Genomic DNA, 22,086 nt, shown 5'->3' with positions numbered 1-22,086 from the left:
CCCCCATAGCAACGCTTGTATGTTCTCAAAATTTAACTGCTGTGCTGCCAGATGCCCTGACTACTGAGAGATCCTGGGCATACATACTGTTCATTGGCCGTTTATGATATTATTTTTCTATTATAGAGAGGATACATACTATACAGGAAGCCCAAAAACCAATGATGTAAAAAAAGATATATTTATTGCAGAAAAGGATTTTTTTCATACATATATATATATATATTTATATAGACAGAAATACATTTTAATACATTAACCATTCATTTTCAGAAAGGGGTAATAATATACAACCAAATACTGCGCTCTCTGCACTGTGTTACAAGGAGGATTAGATTCATTAGTGTGAATTGGTGTTAAATAAGTTAAGTCTTAGCTGTCTGTAACAATTGTATTGACCCTTGATATTGCCTTCTAAATAAATTATCTATAATGGAGCCACTAATATAACTGCATGTATCCTATACAATGCCTAGTATGCATACATTTCTAATAGTTTAGTGTTTTTGTTTTATTTCTTGCCAGCAGGTGTCAGTATCACAGGACTATCCCGTGACAAGTTCTAATAACTGAGAATTTATTCGATCCGAAGCCATAATAATGGTGATCAGTTATGTTCAGAGATATATTCTGCACCTATTACCATGCTAATGCACTAACATGATAGAAACAGTTCATACATATCATTTATTAATCTGCACCTGCCCTTATACATATATAGGCCACTTTTTATGTAAGCTATAATGTACGTCACAATCATAATTAAATACATTGGGTCATATTAGCACATTATAATAAAACAGGCATTCCAATATTATACTACTGCTTTCCTTATACACTTGCTACATATAATACAATGATACAGCAAGATGTAGAAGAGCATTTGGGCAGACACTGATAGTAAATGGTATAATGTAACCTAAGGCTTTGCATGTTCTGTTCATTATACAATATACGGTATTATACACAGCAGGGGGCACTTCATATTTCATAAGGCAATTTACGAGGCACCATTGGAAGGAAGTGAATGGACATAACATCTTAGATCCCCAGGCCCACAGTCTCTATTAGTGCATTTTCTGGACGAGGTAAGAAATATTGTGGGATAGTGAAACACATGGACACACTTCATTGCACTTAGCCATTTTGTGTATTTTGTTGCTCTCCATGTTTGGAACCAGTTTCTCTCTCTTGCACTGGTGATGGCATAGTAATCTTTTTCTAGTGCCAAAAATGATTTAACATCTGTGCAACGGCTCAATTGTTTTACATATTTGGGCAATATTTGTATAGCCAAAAATTCTGCAGTAGAGGGACAGGAAGATGATCTCATATGGACGTTTTGCAAAAGTGGTGTCATCTCACTGCAATTTCTTAGAGACCGGATACATCTTACTATCCCTTTATAGAGTGTTTAAAGGGAACCTATCATCATGAAAATGCAATCTAATCTATAGGCAACATGTTATAGAGCAGACAAAGCTTTCCGAGCCTCCTGATGTATAACATGCTACCTGAAGATTACATTGCATTTTCATGTGACAGGTTCCCTTTAAGGAACACGAATAGGTTTTAGGTTCATAATGCTTCATCACTATGTACGGTAAATAAAAAGCTATGCAACTTTCTAATATATTTCATGTTTTATTCCTCACTATTTTCAAAATATTAGTTTGGTAAGAATGAATAAAACACTGCTGTTTATAAGCCGAGGTTAGAAATCCTATAGACCTAAGTTCTGCTATTATCTTATATGGACACGGTTGTATCAATCCCAGCAGGGCTGGCTAGGTACAACTTTAGAGATTCTTATTCACTGACAGCAAAATGTCACAAACTATATTAGAAAGTTGAAGATATTTGCCTTTATATAGTGATGTGTCTTGAATTATTGCAATTTTCTGTTTTTTCTTACCAGGTCACATAAATTCTTCCAGAGTTCATAAAACGAAAATAACGTAACAGTATGCAATACACAAAAAGATCCCTGATATCTCTGATAACATACAGTATATTTCTTCCATTTAACATATAAACATTGCTCATTTATTGCTCCTTGATATATGTACCTTATAACATGTCCTGTTCCACACTAAAATACCCTTCTCTTCCCACTGCCATTGGGTGCAAATGGATTTTACTAAATAATTTCCATTCCACGTGTGCAACATGTCACCTAGAGGTGCAAGTTGAGCCTTCAGAGCCCATCATGCCATAGTGGATCAATATACACTCCGATAACCTGTCAGTAACCTCCGATAACCTCTGCCAGTACTAAAGCTAGGCTTTCTGGAGACAGCCATCATATCAGAGAGTGCAGCCAATACACTGGTGCTAGTCACTTGATAGAGGGAATGCAGCTTTCAAAATGGCCACATTTCAGGTGACAGTTTCACATTACATATTGCAGGCTGGGAAGTCATCCTATATTATAGAAAGGTTTGTGGTTAATAGATCAGGATATATTGATAACCTACAATAAATTGGGATTTTGTACATTAATAGATGAATATCTACCAGTAAGGTCATCAATTCTACCATGCACCATTCATAACCTTATATACCAGGCCAGTATAACCAGGACTCGTCAAATAAAGCTTCCTATTTATCACAGCTGAGTTGGGGGCGATTCACATAGTTGTTGGCATTTAACACCCAAGCTAGAGAATCAGTATTTTATAGGCACTGTACAGAGAGAATTTGGTATAAATCAGAAGTACTTCATCTTTCTCCTAGCAGACAATGGTGTGTCTAGGAAGTGTTGAAGAGAGAAGGAGATATATGCACAGCTACCATCATCAAGACTTGCTTCTCAGTGATGTTGTATATAGGCCTCAAACCCAACAAAACGTTGCTGAGAATGATATTTTGCCATAGATATTCTTGACTCGGGTTGACTTTGGCAACAATAATTATACTGCATGAATCATCCACTTCTAACATTATCCCTACCAGAATGACTACCTTAATTCACTGGCAACACAGGAGTTAATTATGTCTATGCAGGAGCTAATGGGCACTGTATACTCTTAGGAGCTTGATTTCTTCACTTTAGCATCATAGGTGCCTGCATTTTTGTAGGCACCCACATAGCCAGTGTTTTCTACAATGGTTTCCCGACCACTTTTGCCTTTTCCTTTCCCGGACTCATCAAAGCGTTCCTTGTGGGATCCGGTGTACTTGGTTGTATCTGTTAAACGCTCTACTGCTCCGACTGCTGCAGCTTTCTATAGGAAGGAAGATGTACAATAATGAAGTCAGGAAACATTAAGTCAATTGCAAAACATCTGTCCAGTCTCCCATTCCTTCTAGTTGTATTAACCCTTGAAATTACTGGATCATGAGAAAAATTTAACATTAAGGATCCTATGTTGTGACACGACTGCTTGCCACATGATTCCAGTGCTGACCCGCACGTCAGTCCTCAGACTGGCACCGTGCCGTATGTCATCATTTTTGTTGCAAAAAATCCTTTCACAAACAAAAGTGTGTTAAAGAATCCTAAAGAACAATGTTTTATTATACTTTCAGCTAATTAGCATATGAATAAAAACGGACTTATTCAAAATCTACTGAGGCAATTTACATACTAAAGGTAGGTGTGGAATAGCCTTTCTAAAGGCTATGCAAGGATGTGATTAGTTAAAAATGACTTTTTCCAATGATAGATCCTCTTTAAGAACCCTAAATAGAGGACCTACAGAATGTACCACCATATGTTAGTTAGTCAGCTATAAGAAGGCTTCTTTTTGAGGTTTGTTACGAGAACATAAAAATTGTGAGCTAAATTCTGCAAGTTTCTGAGCTTAAAGTGCTGGTCTGTTCATTGCATAGAAAGGCTTAGCTAAGGGGTTTGTCTGACTACAACTTGTTGACTGTTTCCAGGGACAATCAGACAATTGTGGGCTATAAAGCAGGCTGTAATTCAAATCAGGGCACAATAAATTATATATATTCTGTATTTTTGTAAAGATTCTCATCTTATTATAAAGATGGTATCTGCATATAACCTGTAAAATGGTGGTCAGCGTTCAATAGATCTAGTAATACTGTATGTTGTGTACATTCACTTACCGTGACGCCGGAGCTTACAGGTTCTTTCCCACCTACAAGTTTGTAGATAGACTCATATGCTTCTTCCTTGCTCTTTCCCTTAAATCTTTTCGCTGATAATTCCTCTAGCGCCTTCTTAAATTCTTCATAGTTGATAACCCTCGCTGACTTTGCTCTGCAAAATAAAAATAATATTTCCATATAGTAAATTCTACAAATGATTGATTTATTTGGCTGATCTTGTATTTTCTCTACTTCGCCTAAGGCTCTGTTCACACATATTTAGAAAGGAGCCATCACTGTTGTGTCATTATCTAACACGACACTGTTGTGTCATGATAAACTGTATTGTGTTTTATGTTGTAAACCAAGATTATAGGAGCAGTTATGTCATTCACATACTTTACTTTGGTGAAGACAATGTCCACATCTGTCCCCGTCACATTTTTTCCATCGATGACTTTGCATTCTTTACAAAGCTTGGCCCAGTTTTTTCCAGTCATCTCTTGACCTGTTGCCTTTGTGTCACCATAGATGGCAAACTTTTTGAAGCTTTCTTCTAGAGAAGCAAGGTCGGAATTTTCAGCCATTGTTTCCCTGTTAAAAAGACATACGTTAAACATAAAGTTCATATAATAAATGTAATGCATACTATGCATATATATTGTATGGATGATACTAAATACTGAACTGACTAAAGATGTGAAACTTTGTTTCTTGTCCCCAACTGGGAGGGATAACTGAGCTGGGGTTCAGGCCCTAAGTAATGGGAGGTAACCATATTATAATTAATGTGAGTACTGGGAGAGGGACCCTAATGGATAATAGCACTACTGGGTGTCCTCTAGTGTGGGAATAATGGGCTATACCCTATTCAAACTATTATACGCCTTTGGCTTGTGTTTTACATTACCAGTAGAGATGAGCGAACACTGTTCGTATCAGCCGATCCAAACAGCACGCACCCATAGAAATGAATGGAAGCACCTTACATTCATTTCTATGGGTGCGTGCTGTTCGGATCGGCTGATACGAACAGTGTTCGCTCATCTCTAATTACCAGCAAAGTGAATGAGATTTTAATAAACTCATCTACACATCGTAGAAAAAGAGTTGCAGAAAAGCAGCGTCTTCAAAAACATGTTAAGCTTAGCTGCCGAATTCTGACCGTTTCCCCAATAGGAGAAGAGAAAATGAAGAGAAAAACGCTGCAGAAAGAAATGCAATGCATTTATGCTGCTTACGGCTAAGGCCCCACGTCACGGAAACGCAGCTTATTTTTTTGCAGATTTTGTTGCGTTTTTTTGAGCCAAAGCCAGGAGTGGATTGAGCAGAAAGTAGAAGAATAACAATGTTCTATATATTTCCCCATTCCTTTTGTAGCCATTCTTGGCTTTGTCTTAAAAAAACGCAACAAAATCTGCAACAAAAAAAAGCTGCGTTTCCTCAATGTGGGGCCTATGGCTAAGGCCACATGTAGTGAGCTGCAGCCAAAAAAAACTTGCAGAAAAGTTCTCAGTGGAAATTGGAGATGAGTGAGTACTATTTGAAACGGCAGTTTCAAATAGCACACACCCATAGGAATGAATGGACACAGCAGGCACACAGGGGGTTAAGCGGCAGGACGCCGGCCGGCTCCATTCATTGCTATGGGTGCATGCTATTCGAAAGTGCTGTTTCGAATAGTACTCGCTCATCTCTAGTGGAAATGCATCAAAGTTTTTTCCGCAGTGTTTTTCACAGAAAGTTTTTCTCTGAAGATTTGCTGCCTCGATTATAGCTATACGGAATAGGTATAATTGACAAGCTGTGAATTACAAAAATAGAAGTGTTTTTGAAATCACAGGATATCCACTCCAATTTTTTCTTCTGCAATTTGTGGATGGGATTAGCCAGAATCCTGTACACTTTGCAGATAATGTATAATGCAGTGTTTTTTTTCCGCTTTTTTGCAGCGTGGGGCCCAGGCCTTATTTTAGCTTTGTTTCGCTACATGAGGCCTTAGCCTGAAGCTAGTTATACACAATGTCTGGTAACCAAACTATCCATCTTCCAATACAAATACGTATGGTGGAACGTGTGTGAATGCGTATATCAGTGGGTATATGGGAGTAAACTGCTGCTAGGCCCCTCTTTTGAAATCCAATCTTTTTTTTTTTTTTTTTTTAATCTGCTCACCATCATCTGTAACCTCCATTCTTATATTAGCACGTGACTAAATTTAACACAGATTATAATACGAGCATAAAGTAAAAGTATAAAATTATTAGTAAATGAATACATACATTCCATGCCCAACTAATAAGTCTAATACACCTTCCATGTATTTGCTCTTTTTAGCATATGTTTCATACAGCATTTGCCCCCTTGATGCACTTTGTCATATTAACATTATTATTCCCTACGTCAATTTGAACAGAATCCAAAAAGCTACAAGTATGGTGTCATACAGCACAAGGAAGAACACACTTTGTATGGCTGGAGAAGTTTTGTTTTGCTGTGTATTTAATAGCAACAAGTAGTTGCTATTTGGCATCCAGCATGAAGTTTACAGCTTGGTATTTCTACATATACTTTGTTGCTATGTAGCTTCTCTATGTATTCATTTATGTTAGGGAAGCTTCTTCGGATGTGCTAATATTGGATTTCATGTTTGTTCTTCTTGGGGATTGGACTCTGACTTCAAAATGAAAATGGATCTGAATTTATATCAAATAATTTCTGGTGGGAATATTTTCATTTGCAATCATGAAAGTGTTTTTCAGGTTCTGGGTTGAAAGTAACACACTCTTGTATTTTATTGTATTTTTGCAGAATTTTTTACTGCAGATTTTCTTCCCTTATCATACTTATAGGTAAAATGCGAGGATTTCTGCAGGTATAATTGACATGCTGCGAGTTTCAAACACATGGGTGTTTCTGAAAACACAACTTTTCTGTAGCAGATTTTTTTCTGCAATGTGTGGATGGGATTAGCCAGAATCTCATTCACTTTGCAGGTACTTTAAAACGCTACAACAAAAACGCTGCATTTTCGCAACATTGGGCTCATGCTTCAAAAAACCCCAAAAACTAAGTTCATCCCTATTTGCAGCTTTTCCAATAAATGCATCGTTGTCATCTGTCTCTTGATCTGAACAACTTTACATGTAAAAACATTCAAAATCAAAATTATATTGTAGCCAACATTATGAAAAGGACTTAGGCCCCACATAGCGGGCTGCAGTGAAAATGCGCTGAGGGAAAAACCATAGGGGAAATGTATGACAGCTTTTCCCACAGCGCTTTTCACAGAAAGTCTGCAGACTTTCTGCTTCAATTGTACCTGTAGGAAAACCACCAGCGTTTCAATAGGTAATTTTTTTTTGCATTTCCACTGTGGCCAAACTGCAGCATTTCCGCTATGTGGGCCCCCAGCCTTATCATGTGTTCATTGACAATACAGCATGTCAGCTTGCACATGTTTAGCTCCATTTATATGTAACAGTTATTGCGTCTCTGCAGTCAACAGTTAATCCATGCAGGGACCATAAATATTTATGGCTGTAAACAAAAAGAAAACATTTTTGGACGACCCCTTTAAAATAACTTATTGCAACGCAACAATTGAGAGCAACAAAAGACCAAATGTGGCTCCAGGAAAAGTGCCAGCACTTTTCAGCATTTTTTATGGTGGTGGCTTTCATAAAAACAGACCATTCACCCCTTGTGAACCCATCCTAAAGCTAGATTTTCATGGGTCCACCAGACATTTCAGTATATGGAGGGTTCCGTGAAAAAGACTGAAAATAGAACCTGACCTGCAAGGGCACAAGGTGTATATTAGTAATATAAATCAGGGAATGCATTGGTCCCTGGATAACCTCTATAATATACTGTGACTGCATACCTGTGAGCACACACTTGGCTGGCATCAAGACTGTGCCATTGTACAAGCCAGGGCAATATACTGTTTACTTAATCTTTTCCAAACTAGCAAACACTTTTATCACTAGATAGAAAGGCTGAATGTTCTTACAAACGAGACAAATATTTGTTTAGGACAGTAAATTATTTAGAAGTATCCCTATCTGCTTGTATGTCTTTTTATCTTTTACACATGTACCCGGGCAATGAGCTTCCAGCAGACTCAACTCATAACCTGTTTATAGGCACAATTCTATCCTGATGATGTTCTGTAGTCTAAACTGGCTCCAATAAAGTAAAGCCATATTACGTAATAGCTCCACACTTCATGTAATGATTGCTGAGGTCTCCATGTAACTTATGTAAAAAGTAGTAGCAGTTCCTTAATTTCATTCCAAGGATTAAGTAACCTCCTTGAATAAACTTGGCAATACTTTAAGGGGTTTGCCATATAGGATATTTATATATTTATCCTCTATTTGTGGGATAGATCAGAGGTCAGAGGTCAAGCCTATGTTCTCGGCCCAGTGTATAACATGTACGGTATGTAAAGGTCTTGTTTGCAATATTTAGACATGCACCTTGAGCCCCTATAATTGTTACACTGAGGGTAGAATATATTAAAATAGTCCATGTCTGCTTAAACTGTATTTAGACACAGGGCTAATTGGTTCTGTAAAATAGGATATCACCTCTGACCATGTCCAATATAGATGTATTTTCTAAGTTGAGATGATCTACATGATATATAATTGTGTAGTAACTGATCCACTACATCTATGAAAACCTTTTCACACTTATGACAAGTGTTTCGGTGTATCATAGACTGGCCTAGAATACCACAAGGGAATCAAATACTTGGGCCATTGGCTGCAGCTGTTTAGTCACTGAAGCTGTTAGTAAGGGAAGGGTATGAGCTTACCTCATAGGACAGAAAATACCTCTCCGCAACCAAGGCTATTGTCTGTACCGGCATATACAGTATATTAAAGGGGTTTTCTGGGGGCATCAATAAGCCTCATGCACACGTGCAGGTTCAAGGGGGGACAATTTTACAACGGAAGCCACTAAGATGACATCTGATTATCATCCGAGTGAATAATTGTCTTAGATGAGGGTTTTGTTCTGATATCAGAGCAGGATTGGACCTCTCTATAATAATCAGAAAGGAAAGTAGCATCGGACCCCCACCGTAAGAGCCAAGGCCTGCACGCCGCCTGAAACGTGAAGCCTTAGAAACTGCTCAGGGGCTCCCAAGAACATTGACTCAAGATCTGTCATTTCTACAGAAACAATGACTTCAGTGTGCTCAAAAATTCTGGAAAAAAGTCAGGGGCCACACAGTGGCTCAGTGGTTAGCACTGCAGCCTTGCAGTGCTGGAGTCCTGGTGTTCAAATCCCGCCAAGAGCATAAAACCATCTGCAAGGAGTTTGTATGTTCTCCCCGTGTTTGCATGGATTTCCATCCCATATTCCAAAAAAGACATAATGATAGGGAAAAATGTACATTGTGAGCTCTATGTGGGGCTCACAATCTCAAAAAAAAAAAAAAAAAAAAAATCTGGAAAAAAGTCATCCAATCTCTGCCTATATATATATATAGCGCAAGAGCCTTGCCTGGGGTTGTGGACTGGGGGTAAGATGTTTCACATACCCGAGGTAGGGGTTACTCCATACATCATATAGGAGTAGCGCCTGCATGTGTCCCAATGCTGTGCACTATTTTTGGCACTATGAGACGGCACTTCAGAGCTTTTCCCACGACTGATGAGAATGGCATATATGCTGAGTGTATAATAGGAGCGAGTATATAGGATAACTGTGCAGTGCAGATGATATTTCCCTAGTACAAGCAGTTACTCTGCGCATTCACCACCTTCTCTGTATCCCTGTGGGCCCTGCAGGCAGATCATGTCACTGCTATTTCTCATCCCGCTGATCTCCATGACAACAGTCTGTAATGGTGTAAGCAAAGTGTAAGAGAGAAAGCATTGGGTGGGGGCGCGGGCGCTTCTCGCAGGGATTGGATCAGAATTGTGTCATTCCCTATGTCTTCTTATTAAGGGTCATTAATTCATTGAAGTGCATGACTGTCATAGGGGACAGCAAGTCCTCAATGTAAGACGGAAGGATGCAACATCCAGCGCTGCTTCGTGAGTCCTACAAAGACATGGTCTCTGGAGACGAGGACACGGACAGCAGATGGCTGGTGTAAAATGGAGATTCCCTATAGGCAGCTTCTTAGTGTGAAGCTTTCTATTCCGCATCCTCACTGTACTGCACTGGCTTTTCTTTCTATTGTATTATTATTGTATTCTTACAGCATATTACTGGTTTTATTCACATTTGTACATTCATGAATATGAAGAAATGTATCCAGGGTGTGGCCCGACATGGAAGGAATTACTGCAGGGGATATACTTATTATACCGTCACATATCTAATGTATTCACTAATAAAGTAACATAGATAAGGCTGAATAACGACATCAAATCCAACTTATAAACCTTCCAAGTTGTGCTATTGTTCTCTGTTTTCATCACCTGTTCAGGCATCTATTTTACATGCAAAGCAGCATATTGCAGTGATGTAACCAGATTGTGATCAATAGTATCAATCCCTCCTTACTGGGATCCCAATGTCATTTCTTATTGAAGATGCTGGGACCAGTTTCACATACGACACCTTATTATATGAGGTCAATAGTGTCTCCCTGAAAGCTGCTGTGCCAAAAACACACCTAAAGTTGGGTCGTTTCTTCTGTAGCTCACCTGCAGGAATCGCTGTTCTTAAGGCCTTATTCACACATGCATTTTTTACGTGCATATGCTGTCAGTGTTTTCCACACACAAAAAATGCTACACTATACATTTAGTTTGATCTTTGATAAATGAGATGACATCCATATGCTCCTTTTTTTTTGCCCTATAGTTGCAATGGACATCTGTGATCCATAAAATGAACCAAAATAGAGCATGTCACTAATTTGTATGGACTCATGGTTCATAAATAAAATAGATATATGACGTAAAAAATACTCACGTAATACACAGATGTGTGAATAAACCTATTAGACTCTAACAAGGCCTAAATCAAGCTTTATGGATAGAAAACACTCCCTAGGGGGCTTACTAAGCATCTACTGCTCAACGTTGTCCTCCACATACTATATTATTTTCCTTGCACATTCAGTTTTTAACAATTTTTTATGTAGATTGTGAGCCCCACATAGAGCTCACAATGTACATTTTTCCCTATCAGTATGTCTTTTTGGAATGTGGGATAGAAATCCAAACACGGTGAGAACATACAAACTCCTTGCAGATCGTTTTTTACCTTTGGCAGGATTTGAACCGAGGACTCTAGCACTGCAAGGTTGCAGTGCTAACCACTGAGCCACCATATGGCCCCTAGTTTTTATCAATTATAGCAGGATGTTCTGCTTGTAGGAACAAATACAACCTTCGCTGCGTCATATAGCCTATTCTTTTTATTCTCAAGGTCCCAGTACACCCATTTTCAGGGCCTTGCAGCGTTTGTGCCTTTGTATGGCAAGATGTAATTCTGGAGAACAAGTGTCTGTTTACATAAGATGCAAGAATCATACAGTGCTGTGCTATGGTGGACTAAAGCCTGAGAATTTCTCATATAGCTCCTATACTACATGCTTTCATACATGGGACCGCTCACAATATAGCAGGTTAACAATCATACATATGCTGATGTGGCAGAGCTGAATATGTCACTTGTCATAATGTGTTTTAATAATGGGATGTGTTATCTGTAGTTTTACATAGGACAGCAGACATATCAACTATCTTAATTCCAAGACATAACATGCTTGATTCCCCAAGATTTACACGACAAACTTGACACTTGCTTTAGTAAACTATAGTTTTGGAACAGTTTACAAGATGATTAGTTCATTATTCTAACATTACAACAGTAATAGAATAATATTATACAACTACATATTAACTAAACGCTAATACACAGTATGTGCCATTCATAAATATCTAATATGCAGCCAACATTCCCTATCTATGGCTTTCTACCTATCTAGCTATCTAGTGCACAGATAGATAGATAGATAGATAGATAGATAGATAGATAGATAGATAGGAGATAGATAGATAGATAGATAGATAGATAGATAGATGATGGATGGATGGATGGATGGATGGATGGATGGATGGATGGATGGATAGATAGGAGATAGATAGATAGATAGATAGATAGATAGATAGATAGATAGATAGGAGATAGATAGATGATGGGTGGATAGATAGATAGATAGATAGATAGATAGATAGATAGATGATAGATGGATAGGTAGATGATAGATGGATAGATAGATAGATAGATAGATAGATAGATAGATAGATAGATAGATAGGAGAGAGATAGATAGATAGATGATGGATGGATGGATGGATGGATAGATAGGAGATAGATAGATAGATAGATAGATAGATAGATAGATAGATAGATAGATAGATAGATAGGAGATAGATAGATGATGGGTGGATAGATAGATAGATAGATAGATAGATAGATAATAGATGGATAGGTAGATGATAGATGGATAGATAGATAGATAGATAGATAGATAGATAGATAGATAGATAGATAGGAGATAGATAGATAGATGATAGATGGATAGATAGATGCTGAACATGTACTATGCAGTTTAAATGCATTGAAACATACTGGGAAATTTATCTAATGTTGCAATGCAGAATTCTGGGCTCAAAAAGTAGCAAAATATGGTTAGTAACTTCTTGGACTTACAATATTTGTGCAAAAATGTTGTAATATTTAGCATTTTTAGACTACTTCACTTTTCACAAGTGGGTGTGGTGAACCTGCTAAACTAACCAAATGTATTAAAAAATCAGAAAAGGTCACAATGTCATTTGAATAGCTGCGTAGCATATAAACTGGGTGACACCCCAGGACAGAAGTGCTATATTTACGGGCACGCCAAACGCATTAAACATCATATACTGTATAACAGTAAGAGCATACTAAAATCACAAGATGCAGCACTGAATGTGATATGACAATTAGATTTACTGCAGGTCTATGTAATATAGGTAATATAAATGACAAATGACATACCCAGCTCTATTGCATCTGTGCACAGAAAAGATGAACCAGTATCACACAGTATCATGAACAATCCCTCTTACCAAAAAGCATAGAAATGTTACTAATCCCTGTAAAATGATATGAATTGTAACAAAACAGCCAGAGCTTATTCACAACCATTGCAGTCATTTCCCAGCCTCCATGAACAGATGTAATGCACAGTAGCGCAGATAAAAATACTACAGAGGGAGAGACTGGGGCAGTGTTTAGAGCACGACATGCCTGGAGTAGCCTGCAGCCTGCATGACTATATTCAGCAGAATACATTGCAGCACTAAAACCTAGAAGGGATTCCTGCCAGGCTGGAGAAGGTTTCATGCAGAAAAGTACATAAGACTCTCATTCTATTCTCTTTTACATTGCACCTGCAAACAAGGGTCATGGAACAGAAAAAGAGGAAAATGAAATGTATATGTTTAGTGTAAATAACTGAAAAAAGGAAGATTGGGTTTTTATTATGGAAGGAGCGGGCTTGTGTTGAGGTATGTGCAGAGTGTCATAGCCAGAATCCTGTTCTTACCTCCTGATTCCCTCTGTTCTGCTATAGACGCCTCCTCTCCCCGCCTGGCCCTGTAGAATGAAATGCTGCTTTAAAGACTGTAGGGCTATTATCTTGTGTTTATTCCTGTATCCATAGAGACATCCTGTAAAACATCAAGGGAGTGTAATATAAATATAAGTGACCAAGGTCATTTACAGGCGTAAGAGATGTACCCTCCTTGCTTGTAGCAGACAAGATTTAACTTGGTAGAGATCTTCAATGCAAGTGACTAGATGGGCTTCTGTGCCAGAGGGGTGTGTCGTAGCAGAACAAAGACGCACAAATAGCCAGGGACATTCATTCATTAACTGGCTAGCATTTTCCTGACTGGGCTACTAGAACTGGCTGGCTTTGTGACACAATTCCAATAAACAAATCATTTTCTAGATCTTTATTTAATGCTATTGGCAGTTTTTGCAGGATGGGACTGACATGTTGGAATCATTCATGTGATGAATAAGAAAAAGCAAAAGAGAGATTTTTTACATTTTCATGAATTACTTCTGGAAAATCTTTAGGAAAATAGTAGGAATTTAGTTAAATAATTTTAAGCAATTTCCTAATTTATTTTAATAATTGAATGTTATTACAGAAACCTCTTAGTTCTCACAATTGAATAAGTTATGGAATGGGGCAATGTTATAGGGTCCATATTACAAGTTCACCAAGTGACCTCTACCCCCCTTCATTTTCCCCCACCATTTTGATTTCTTCTGAATGGATACATATTGGCTTCTATGGTGATGTAAGGTTACATGGTTCATTTGGACCTGGTTGTGGCCTGGCAGAAACCCTAAAAGGCAGCCACATTATAAATATGTGGAACCACTTAAATGGAACCTGTCCCCAGGATTTTCACCCCGATACCCACAACACAGTTATGTAGGGTATGAAATCTCCTGTTTAACTTTCTCTCTTTTATGTTATAAGTCGTCTCATTATAAGAATTGCATTAGAAGTCTGTGTGCAAATTACTATTAAGAGTCACCCCGACCTGTTTTCTGTGGCCGAAAACACACTGAGAGGCTGGAGATGTTGATATGTCGGGGTTTCCTGCTAGTCATGTTTTGTTGTTGCAGCTATTGTAAAATAGCAAACCTCATTTTGACAATATTGTATTAAAAATCTTGTATAAATAAAGTTTTGGGGTTATTTATCATTGATTTTACACCAGCTTTTGGTATTAAAAATGCAATTTTTGGTACATGATTAATTTTGAGCCACCCCTTGTACCTTTTTGATGTTTTGTGCCTCATATGCCACTTTTCTGATTTGCTCCATCCAATTTGTGGTGCTTTTTTCATGGTGGTTTTCAGGGGAATATGCTGCTGTATATCACTGTTGAAAATATGGCAGTATGTCCATCTTGTGTGGCCCCAGTCTAATTCTGCTACGGTGGCTGAAAAAACTGGACGAAAACCTGCAAGTGTGAATTTATCTTAGTAATTGTTGATAGCTGCAGAATTGTTTCAATGGTTGGAAAACAGCAATCTATAGCACATGGAAAAGGTCCACTTTGGACACTGAACTCATTACCTAAAGGAGATTGGGTTGTCATCCTTGCTGTCTACACGATGGGGGTCTTGGACCCCTTGCCTGACACTACGGTTTTCTGGTGGGGAATTATGATTGTTCTTAATTCTTTGGGTTTCAGGATGGAGGGCTGGGCTTCCCCCCTAATGACATCACTCAAAATGGATATTGGAAGTTATATGGTCTCACCTCAGGGGACAAGGGGAGTTCTGATTCTGGGAAGGAGGTGAGCACATGCTTGGTTACTGACTGAAGAAAATGCCTTGGGCTATCTAGCTGAGGTCCAGAGACTCCGACTACAAACTTGTTTTGGTATTATTTTTTCTATCTTTTATTCCCATTTTATTTCCTGTATTGTATTTTGCCTTATTTTTAGAGATGAGCGAACACTATTCGAAACGGCCGTTTCGAGTAGCATGCTCCCATAGAAATGAATGGAGGGGGTTAAGTGGCCGGTTGCCGGCAAAGTCTGCGTGCCGGCTGCTTCCATTCATTTCAATGGGAGCATGCTATTTGAAACAGCTGTTTCGAATAGTGCTCGCTCATCTCTACTTATTTTGCCTTATTTGCTTGACATCCACTGATGAGTATTTCTGTATAATGGTAATGACTAGTACCAACCCACTCAGGTTAATAAATATATAAAATCTATAAAGCACATTTCATATTATCCTATGAACTCAGACACACAAAGGGTGTAAAAAGGGTGATTGCAGGTGTACCAAGCGGCTTGGCATAGTCATATTCTTCACAATGGAGTTCTGGACTTCACTGCGGGGAGACTACCATGTAGCTATGGTCCCAGTATAGATGGCAGCTGGACAAAGGCCAGTGAGACACCGGTGCAGAGCATCAGTGGTCACACTACAGCATGGTCACATACAAGTAGGGGTGTAAGTATGCCAAAGGTCAGGGCAGTCAGAACGAGTATCGAAATCAAAACCAAGGTCAAGGTCGGTAGCGATAATCAGACAGATTAGGATGAGCAGACAAATATGGAGACAGAAAATAGGCCAAAGGTTGCTCTGAAAAACATCAGAATATAGAACAAATCAGCAGACAACCTGTAACTAGAACATAAGAAAACCGTGAAACTATATTGCTCTGGCAGGGAGTGGCTAGTGAATCTGGATTTTAAAAACTCAAACCGACAATAACAGGTTGGGGAAGGGGTGCAGGTGCGCACTGTAACCTTTTAAGTAATGGAGAGGAAGGCCACGCCTGTACTATGCATATACATCCAACACCAGGATCAACAGAAGGAAATGTATATGTATAATAGCAATGTAGAGGAGCATGGACTACACAATGCATAGCAAAGGTAACCCGGTGGTTATGCTTATTGGGAGTTGTGGTATGTCGTCAGGTGTAGACAGCTGACATTACATGTGGCCATAATACAGATCAAAGTTTGTACCACTTTGCATTTAGTGGCCTTTTTATTAAAAGATTCACTGATATCAGCTAACCTGCATGAAGGTCAGGGGTGTAGATAAAGATCCACATGGCCCCCTGGGAAACGTCTCTTCATACCGGCCTGTCCTTCTCTTACAGCAGTATGGAAAGGTCTTTTAAGTGACCCAGGATTATTGCTAGGCTCTCAAAAATGGAGTGCACAAAGCATATGTTTTCATGTGTAGGAATGCATAGGACGTCTTTATTTGCGGAACCAGGTGTACTTTTTAGTTACCATTTTGGGGAATGTTTATTGCTTTGATCACTTTTTATTCAAAATTGTTATCAGAGGTGAAACAGCAAAAAAAGCGGTGGTTCTGCACCTTTGATTTTTTTTTTTTCCCCTGCTACATCATTCACTGTACGGGAAAAATATTTGTAGACTAGGAATTTTTCGACAAAGTGATACCTAATGTGTATGTGTTTCACAGTAATTTCTTACTTCTATATGTACTCTAGGGAAAGGGGGAGGTGATTCAAATTTTGAATTTTTTAAAAACTTTTTTTATATTTTTTAGATCTCACGGGGTTTGATTGTTAATGAAATGCTTCGCAAAATACCAGCACTTCTATCACAGGCTGCATAGAGCAATCTGTAATAGAAGACATGCAGAGCCTTCAATAGGCTCTCAGCTGTCAAAGCAATGGATCGCCAACCCCTGATCTCATTCCTTGCGTAACCAATCATTCCCAAAATGCCGGCGCCCATGTGCCGTTGGAAGAATGGCTCCTTGGTCAGCTTTGACTGGGGTGCTGGGGGTTTTAATGCTTATGATCACTTATTGGCACTGATGTGGGCATTACCGCGGGGTCTTTGCTGTACAATACTATAATAATTGGCTATGGCAGCTGCTTAGGAGCTTTATATAAATACCCAGCAACCTCTATTACAGTATAAGTTTTGGCAGTTTGCCGGTCTGAAAAAATTTGTTGTGTGTTAACACATGAAGGAAAGATCTCAGCAATGATCTTAAAGAAGCATTTGTTGCTGCCCAAGAATCAAGGATGATAATGTAATTTTAGGCCTAAAATTCTACAGTGTAAAAGATTATTCGCGAGCAGAAAACATTCAAGACATCCCAACAAATTCAGCCTATGCAATGCACAGAGAAATTGCAAAAAACTCAAGAGCTACACTTAAGACTCAGTTACTATGTTAAATGTTCAAGTTAATTTAGAAAAAGACTGAATAGATTGTTTGGAATGGTTACTAAGAGAAAGCCTGCCTCGTTTTTGGGACAAAATGAACATGGCAGCACAGATTAAGTTTGTAAAGTTACATCTGAACAAACCGCAAGAATTCTGGAACAATATTCTTTGGACAGACGAGAATAAACTCGAGATTTTGGCCATAATGCACAGCGCCACATTTGTGAGAATAGAACACAGCTTATTAACACAAACGCCTCATATCAACTTTAAGCAAAGGGGGGTGGGGGAAGATTTGGGTTTGGGCACAAGACTGATAATCTATTGAAAAAAAATCTATTTTCACAAAGGACTTTTTCCATTTTGGTTCCACTTTTTCAATAGATTATCAGTCCATCATGTGTTGTTCATCTGTGGTGGGTACCTTATCTTTAGACTATTTCAGAACCATATTTATTTTCTGTTCTGATAAGAATTGATAAAACTAGATATCAAAAAGGGTGTACTTTGTTTTTCTCATGACCATATATATATTGAAGACACCAAATCTATAAGATAACTTTCCTAATATGGCCGGCTTAGTTACAGTGACTCAGCATTGTTTATTGTGTATACCTCTATAATGCATGGTCAGATACGTCTTTCACAAATTGAGAGGCGAATATAGTGCACTTATATCTGTGATGCCTTCTGTAATTGTAGTGCTGGGAATGGAGTAAAAGCTCCTATATAGATCAGCAGCCCCTTCCATTCTATCCTATGAGAATACTATAACGCTTATCGACTTTCCATCTGCATTTTCCACAGCCTCCCTTCTTTGACTATGTATTGATCTGTTGTTAATTTTAGCATTAAAAGGTTAATGTTCTTTCTGACCCTTGGCGGAAGGGGGAGGTATATAGGGCAGACAGTGCATCATATATCACAGTGCAGAGAGCAGGAGACAAGGATTTAGGCTGGCAGACATCAATGGAGGCAAAAGCAGTGAATTAGTCTTAATGTAGGGATGACAGGGATCTGCGGGCCAATGGTGACTGCTATGAGCCACGACCCTTATAGCTATGTCACTGATGGATGTGTATTGACCTCTTAAAGGGGTACTCCCATGACGCTTGTTCACTAACTTGCATGCTGTTGTGCTCTCTTCACTTCCTGCTTTTCTCGGCACATAGGTGGGCGGGCTTTCACTTGCACGGGATTGGTTGTAAATGAATTACCACAGTGTGAAGCTGATGTAGCAAACATGGATTTGAGTCAGCTTGCATTACATACAGAGGTAAGGACTCCCTATCTCAGCCCTTATCAGCCAAATTCAATTAAAACAACTGATAAGAGCTCAGAAATCCCTGAGCTCTCTGAGAAGCTCCACTACTTAAAAGACACAAACAGCTCAGAGCTGCTCCCAGCCCCTCCCTCTCCCCCTGAGAGCAGGCAGCTGCATCACTTGACAAATGAGCAGATAATCCCAAGGGCCATAGAAACGGAGTGTAAACAATGAAGTGAATAAATTAAGATAGCGGCCAAACAAAGCAGTTTTGATAAAGCAATGCATTTAAGAAAAGTCTTAAATCCACATAAACTAGCAGTATAGATAGGATCCTTGTGATGGGACAACCTCTTTAAGGCTGTCTTCTGCAGTTAGGTTGTGATCATGGCAGTTCTATGAACTGAAGGAGCAGAAAGAAGCTGCAACCATGCTCCTCGCTACAATATGTTAAGTAGCTTCTCATAATGCAATTCCCTTCTTTATTAAATGCTATTTCATGTTGCAGTAATATGTAGATTTTTTATGCTTTGTAACCTGGAGCTTCACAGGTCTCCCAAACTGCTAAAACAGTTAACATAGTTCAAGTGGCCATTAGTCATCTTAATACCTATGGATTTCCAGGCATTGAGGAAAATGTGTAATCCATCAGCGATTATTACAAGAAGGAAGCTTTTAAGTGTTAAAGCACTTCACGTGGTAAGATGTTCTACCGTTACTTAAAGTTATTACTAATACACATTTCTATCGGAAATAACACAGAACACCTCTTATCTTGTTTTGGGTGTAAAAATCTTTTGATACAGCAAAAATAGTTTATTAAAAGTGACAAACAAAATAAACTAATTTTCTAACTCTTGCAATAATGGCCTTCTAAAAAAAACAGGAAAATACCAGAATGTAGATAAGTAAAAGATATTCTATCAAGAAACTGCTGATTGATTGGCAGATTTGTAATAATAATTCTAATAAAAAATTAATAATAATATCATAAACTTCTTGTCCCTGTGTCTGTCTAGACAATAGCTTTTGTACATACAGTTTATATTACCATTACTATTGTTACAAATAGAATATTAGAATTGTAATATTCTAGAAATGGATATTTCTGATATGTGATATGATAACATTAGAGGCTCTCACAATACGGGCTGTTTATGACACTCAATGACTAATCTGTGATCATGGTGGTAAACAAAAGTAGAATAAAAGAATATACAGGAAAGGCCTGGATGGAGACAGTACCATTCATGTACCATGCAATGACGTTATTGTCACTTCTAAGACAATGCCTATGATTAAATCAGATGCCTGTTTATTCATTCTCCTCTTATGACATCCAGCCTCATTGGTGTGATCCTGCTGTCATGACTCTGCCTGTCAATGAAGCTTTTCATTGTCTTGGCAGAGCAGAGTCTCTCCACCCATTACTTGCTCAAGACGTCCAATGTTACAAACCAGTATTATTTTGTGGTAATGAAAAATCCAATAGCATTAATGTCACCAGTGGATATTTGCATGTAACTGCATAGGATGGAATATATAGACAGTGGCAAATTGCACATTGAAAAGAAGGGGCCCCAATTCATGTCTTCACACTGACCTGAAGAGCCCACTACTTCCTAGCTGGCTCTTTTCTTGACCTTCGATATAAATATTCATGAATGCCATCCTTAGGCCACTTCACTTGTTTGGCCGGGTTTGCACGGGCTCACACAAACCAACTTAATTTTGTGCTGACGCTAAGTTCACAGCTGCGTTCGGGTTTTCATTTGTGGGGTCTGCTTCAAGACCACTCCCAGGGAAATCTAATCCGCTTAAAAAATCGATTAGCCACGGACCCCATAGACTATAAAGGGGTCTGCTGGGTTTCAGTCTGAAAAAGGCAAAAAATGCAGAGAAAAAAGCGCTGCTTACAGAGGAGAGCTGGTGCAGATGTGAACCTAGCCCGACCATATGATACATAAAAGAGTCTTATCATAGGAGTTTTCTTTAGGCTCAGACCCCACATTGTGGAAAGGCAGGTTTTGCAGCTTTTTTTTTTTTTTTTTTTGCACCAAAGCTAAGAATGGCTGCAAAAGGAATAGGAAATATAAAGGAAGCTCCAGTACTTCTACCTTCTGCTTTGCCCAAAAATGCATAAAAAGATTGTGTTGCATTTTTTCGTCTCCCATTGATTTTGATTGGTTTTTCAAGGTGGAATCCACCTAAGGCTGGGGCCCCATGGGACGTAAATGCCGCAATTTGCCCGCAGCGGAGATGCTGCCGTAAAAATCGCAGCGTTTTACAGTGCAAGCAAAGGGGATGGGATTCATGTGAATCCCATGCCCACTTTGCGGAAAAAAATGCAGTGCGGACACGCTGCGATTTGCAAAGCCGTTGCGGCTTTGCAAATCGCAGCATTTCAATTATATCTACGGAAACGCCGGCGGCTTGCCCATAGATATAATTGTACCAGAAAGTCAGCAGAAGAAAACTCCGCTAACTTTCTGTTGATTCTTTCCACAGCGCTTTAGCACTGCGTGGGGCCTTAGCCTAAAGGTAGGTCAAGTTGCTTTTTTTTTTCCTCTAGCTGAACAATCATCTAGAGTAAAACACTGCCATTGACTCCCATTGAAATGAATCAGCCTGTAAAATACTCCATGTGAACATACTCTAACTGATATACTGGTTGGTAAAAGTAGGTTCCAATTTGCGACTGGCTAGTACTTGAATAAAGGGTCTGCACCAAGTATCTAGAGCTATATCTGGTATTGTAGTTCATCTCTACTTAAGTGAGCTGAGCTGCAATATCTAACATTGTGCTGTACTTGTGAATGGCTCATCGTGCGGGTTTCCACTTGTGAAGTCAGTGATGTTGGGAAACAGTTTATTTTACAATTGTTCTTGTAACTGGATCTCTCCTATTTTTATAAAAACTGATAAATAATAGCTAAGTGGATAGCCTATAAACATCTTACCCCCTCTCCACTCTCAGCAGGGTGGCAATTTGGCCTTGAGCTAAAGATCTGAGTAATCTCAGACAGTCTGGTTGC

General features: G+C 38.8%; 1 protein-coding gene across 2 annotated transcripts; it reads right to left on the bottom strand.

The window, feature by feature from the left end:
• Positions 1-1,413: 1,413 nt before the first annotated feature.
• Positions 1,414-13,876, bottom strand: TPPP3 (tubulin polymerization promoting protein family member 3). 2 transcript variants are annotated; one of them, XM_075281726.1, is made up of 4 exons: positions 13,630-13,876; positions 4,456-4,650; positions 4,075-4,228; positions 1,414-3,227 (listed from the first exon to the last, which is right to left on the bottom strand). In XM_075281726.1, the coding sequence occupies exons 2-4, from the start codon at positions 4,641-4,643 to the stop codon at positions 3,030-3,032; spliced, it is 540 nt and encodes a 179-aa protein (XP_075137827.1). In that variant the 5' UTR covers positions 4,644-4,650; positions 13,630-13,876; the 3' UTR covers positions 1,414-3,029. The 2 variants fall into 2 exon arrangements, with proteins under 2 accessions (XP_075137827.1, XP_075137828.1); XM_075281727.1 differs by lacking the exon at positions 13,630-13,876 and adding an exon at positions 13,227-13,256.
• Between the last annotated feature and the right edge of the window lie 8,210 nt (positions 13,877-22,086).

The sequence above is a fragment of the Leptodactylus fuscus genome, chromosome 7, assembly GCF_031893055.1.
Source record: "Leptodactylus fuscus isolate aLepFus1 chromosome 7, aLepFus1.hap2, whole genome shotgun sequence".
NCBI classification, from domain to species: Eukaryota; Metazoa; Chordata; class Amphibia; order Anura; family Leptodactylidae; genus Leptodactylus; species Leptodactylus fuscus.
The sequence above is the reverse complement of the archived record's forward strand: the minus strand, read 5'-3'. Positions and strand labels throughout refer to the sequence as shown.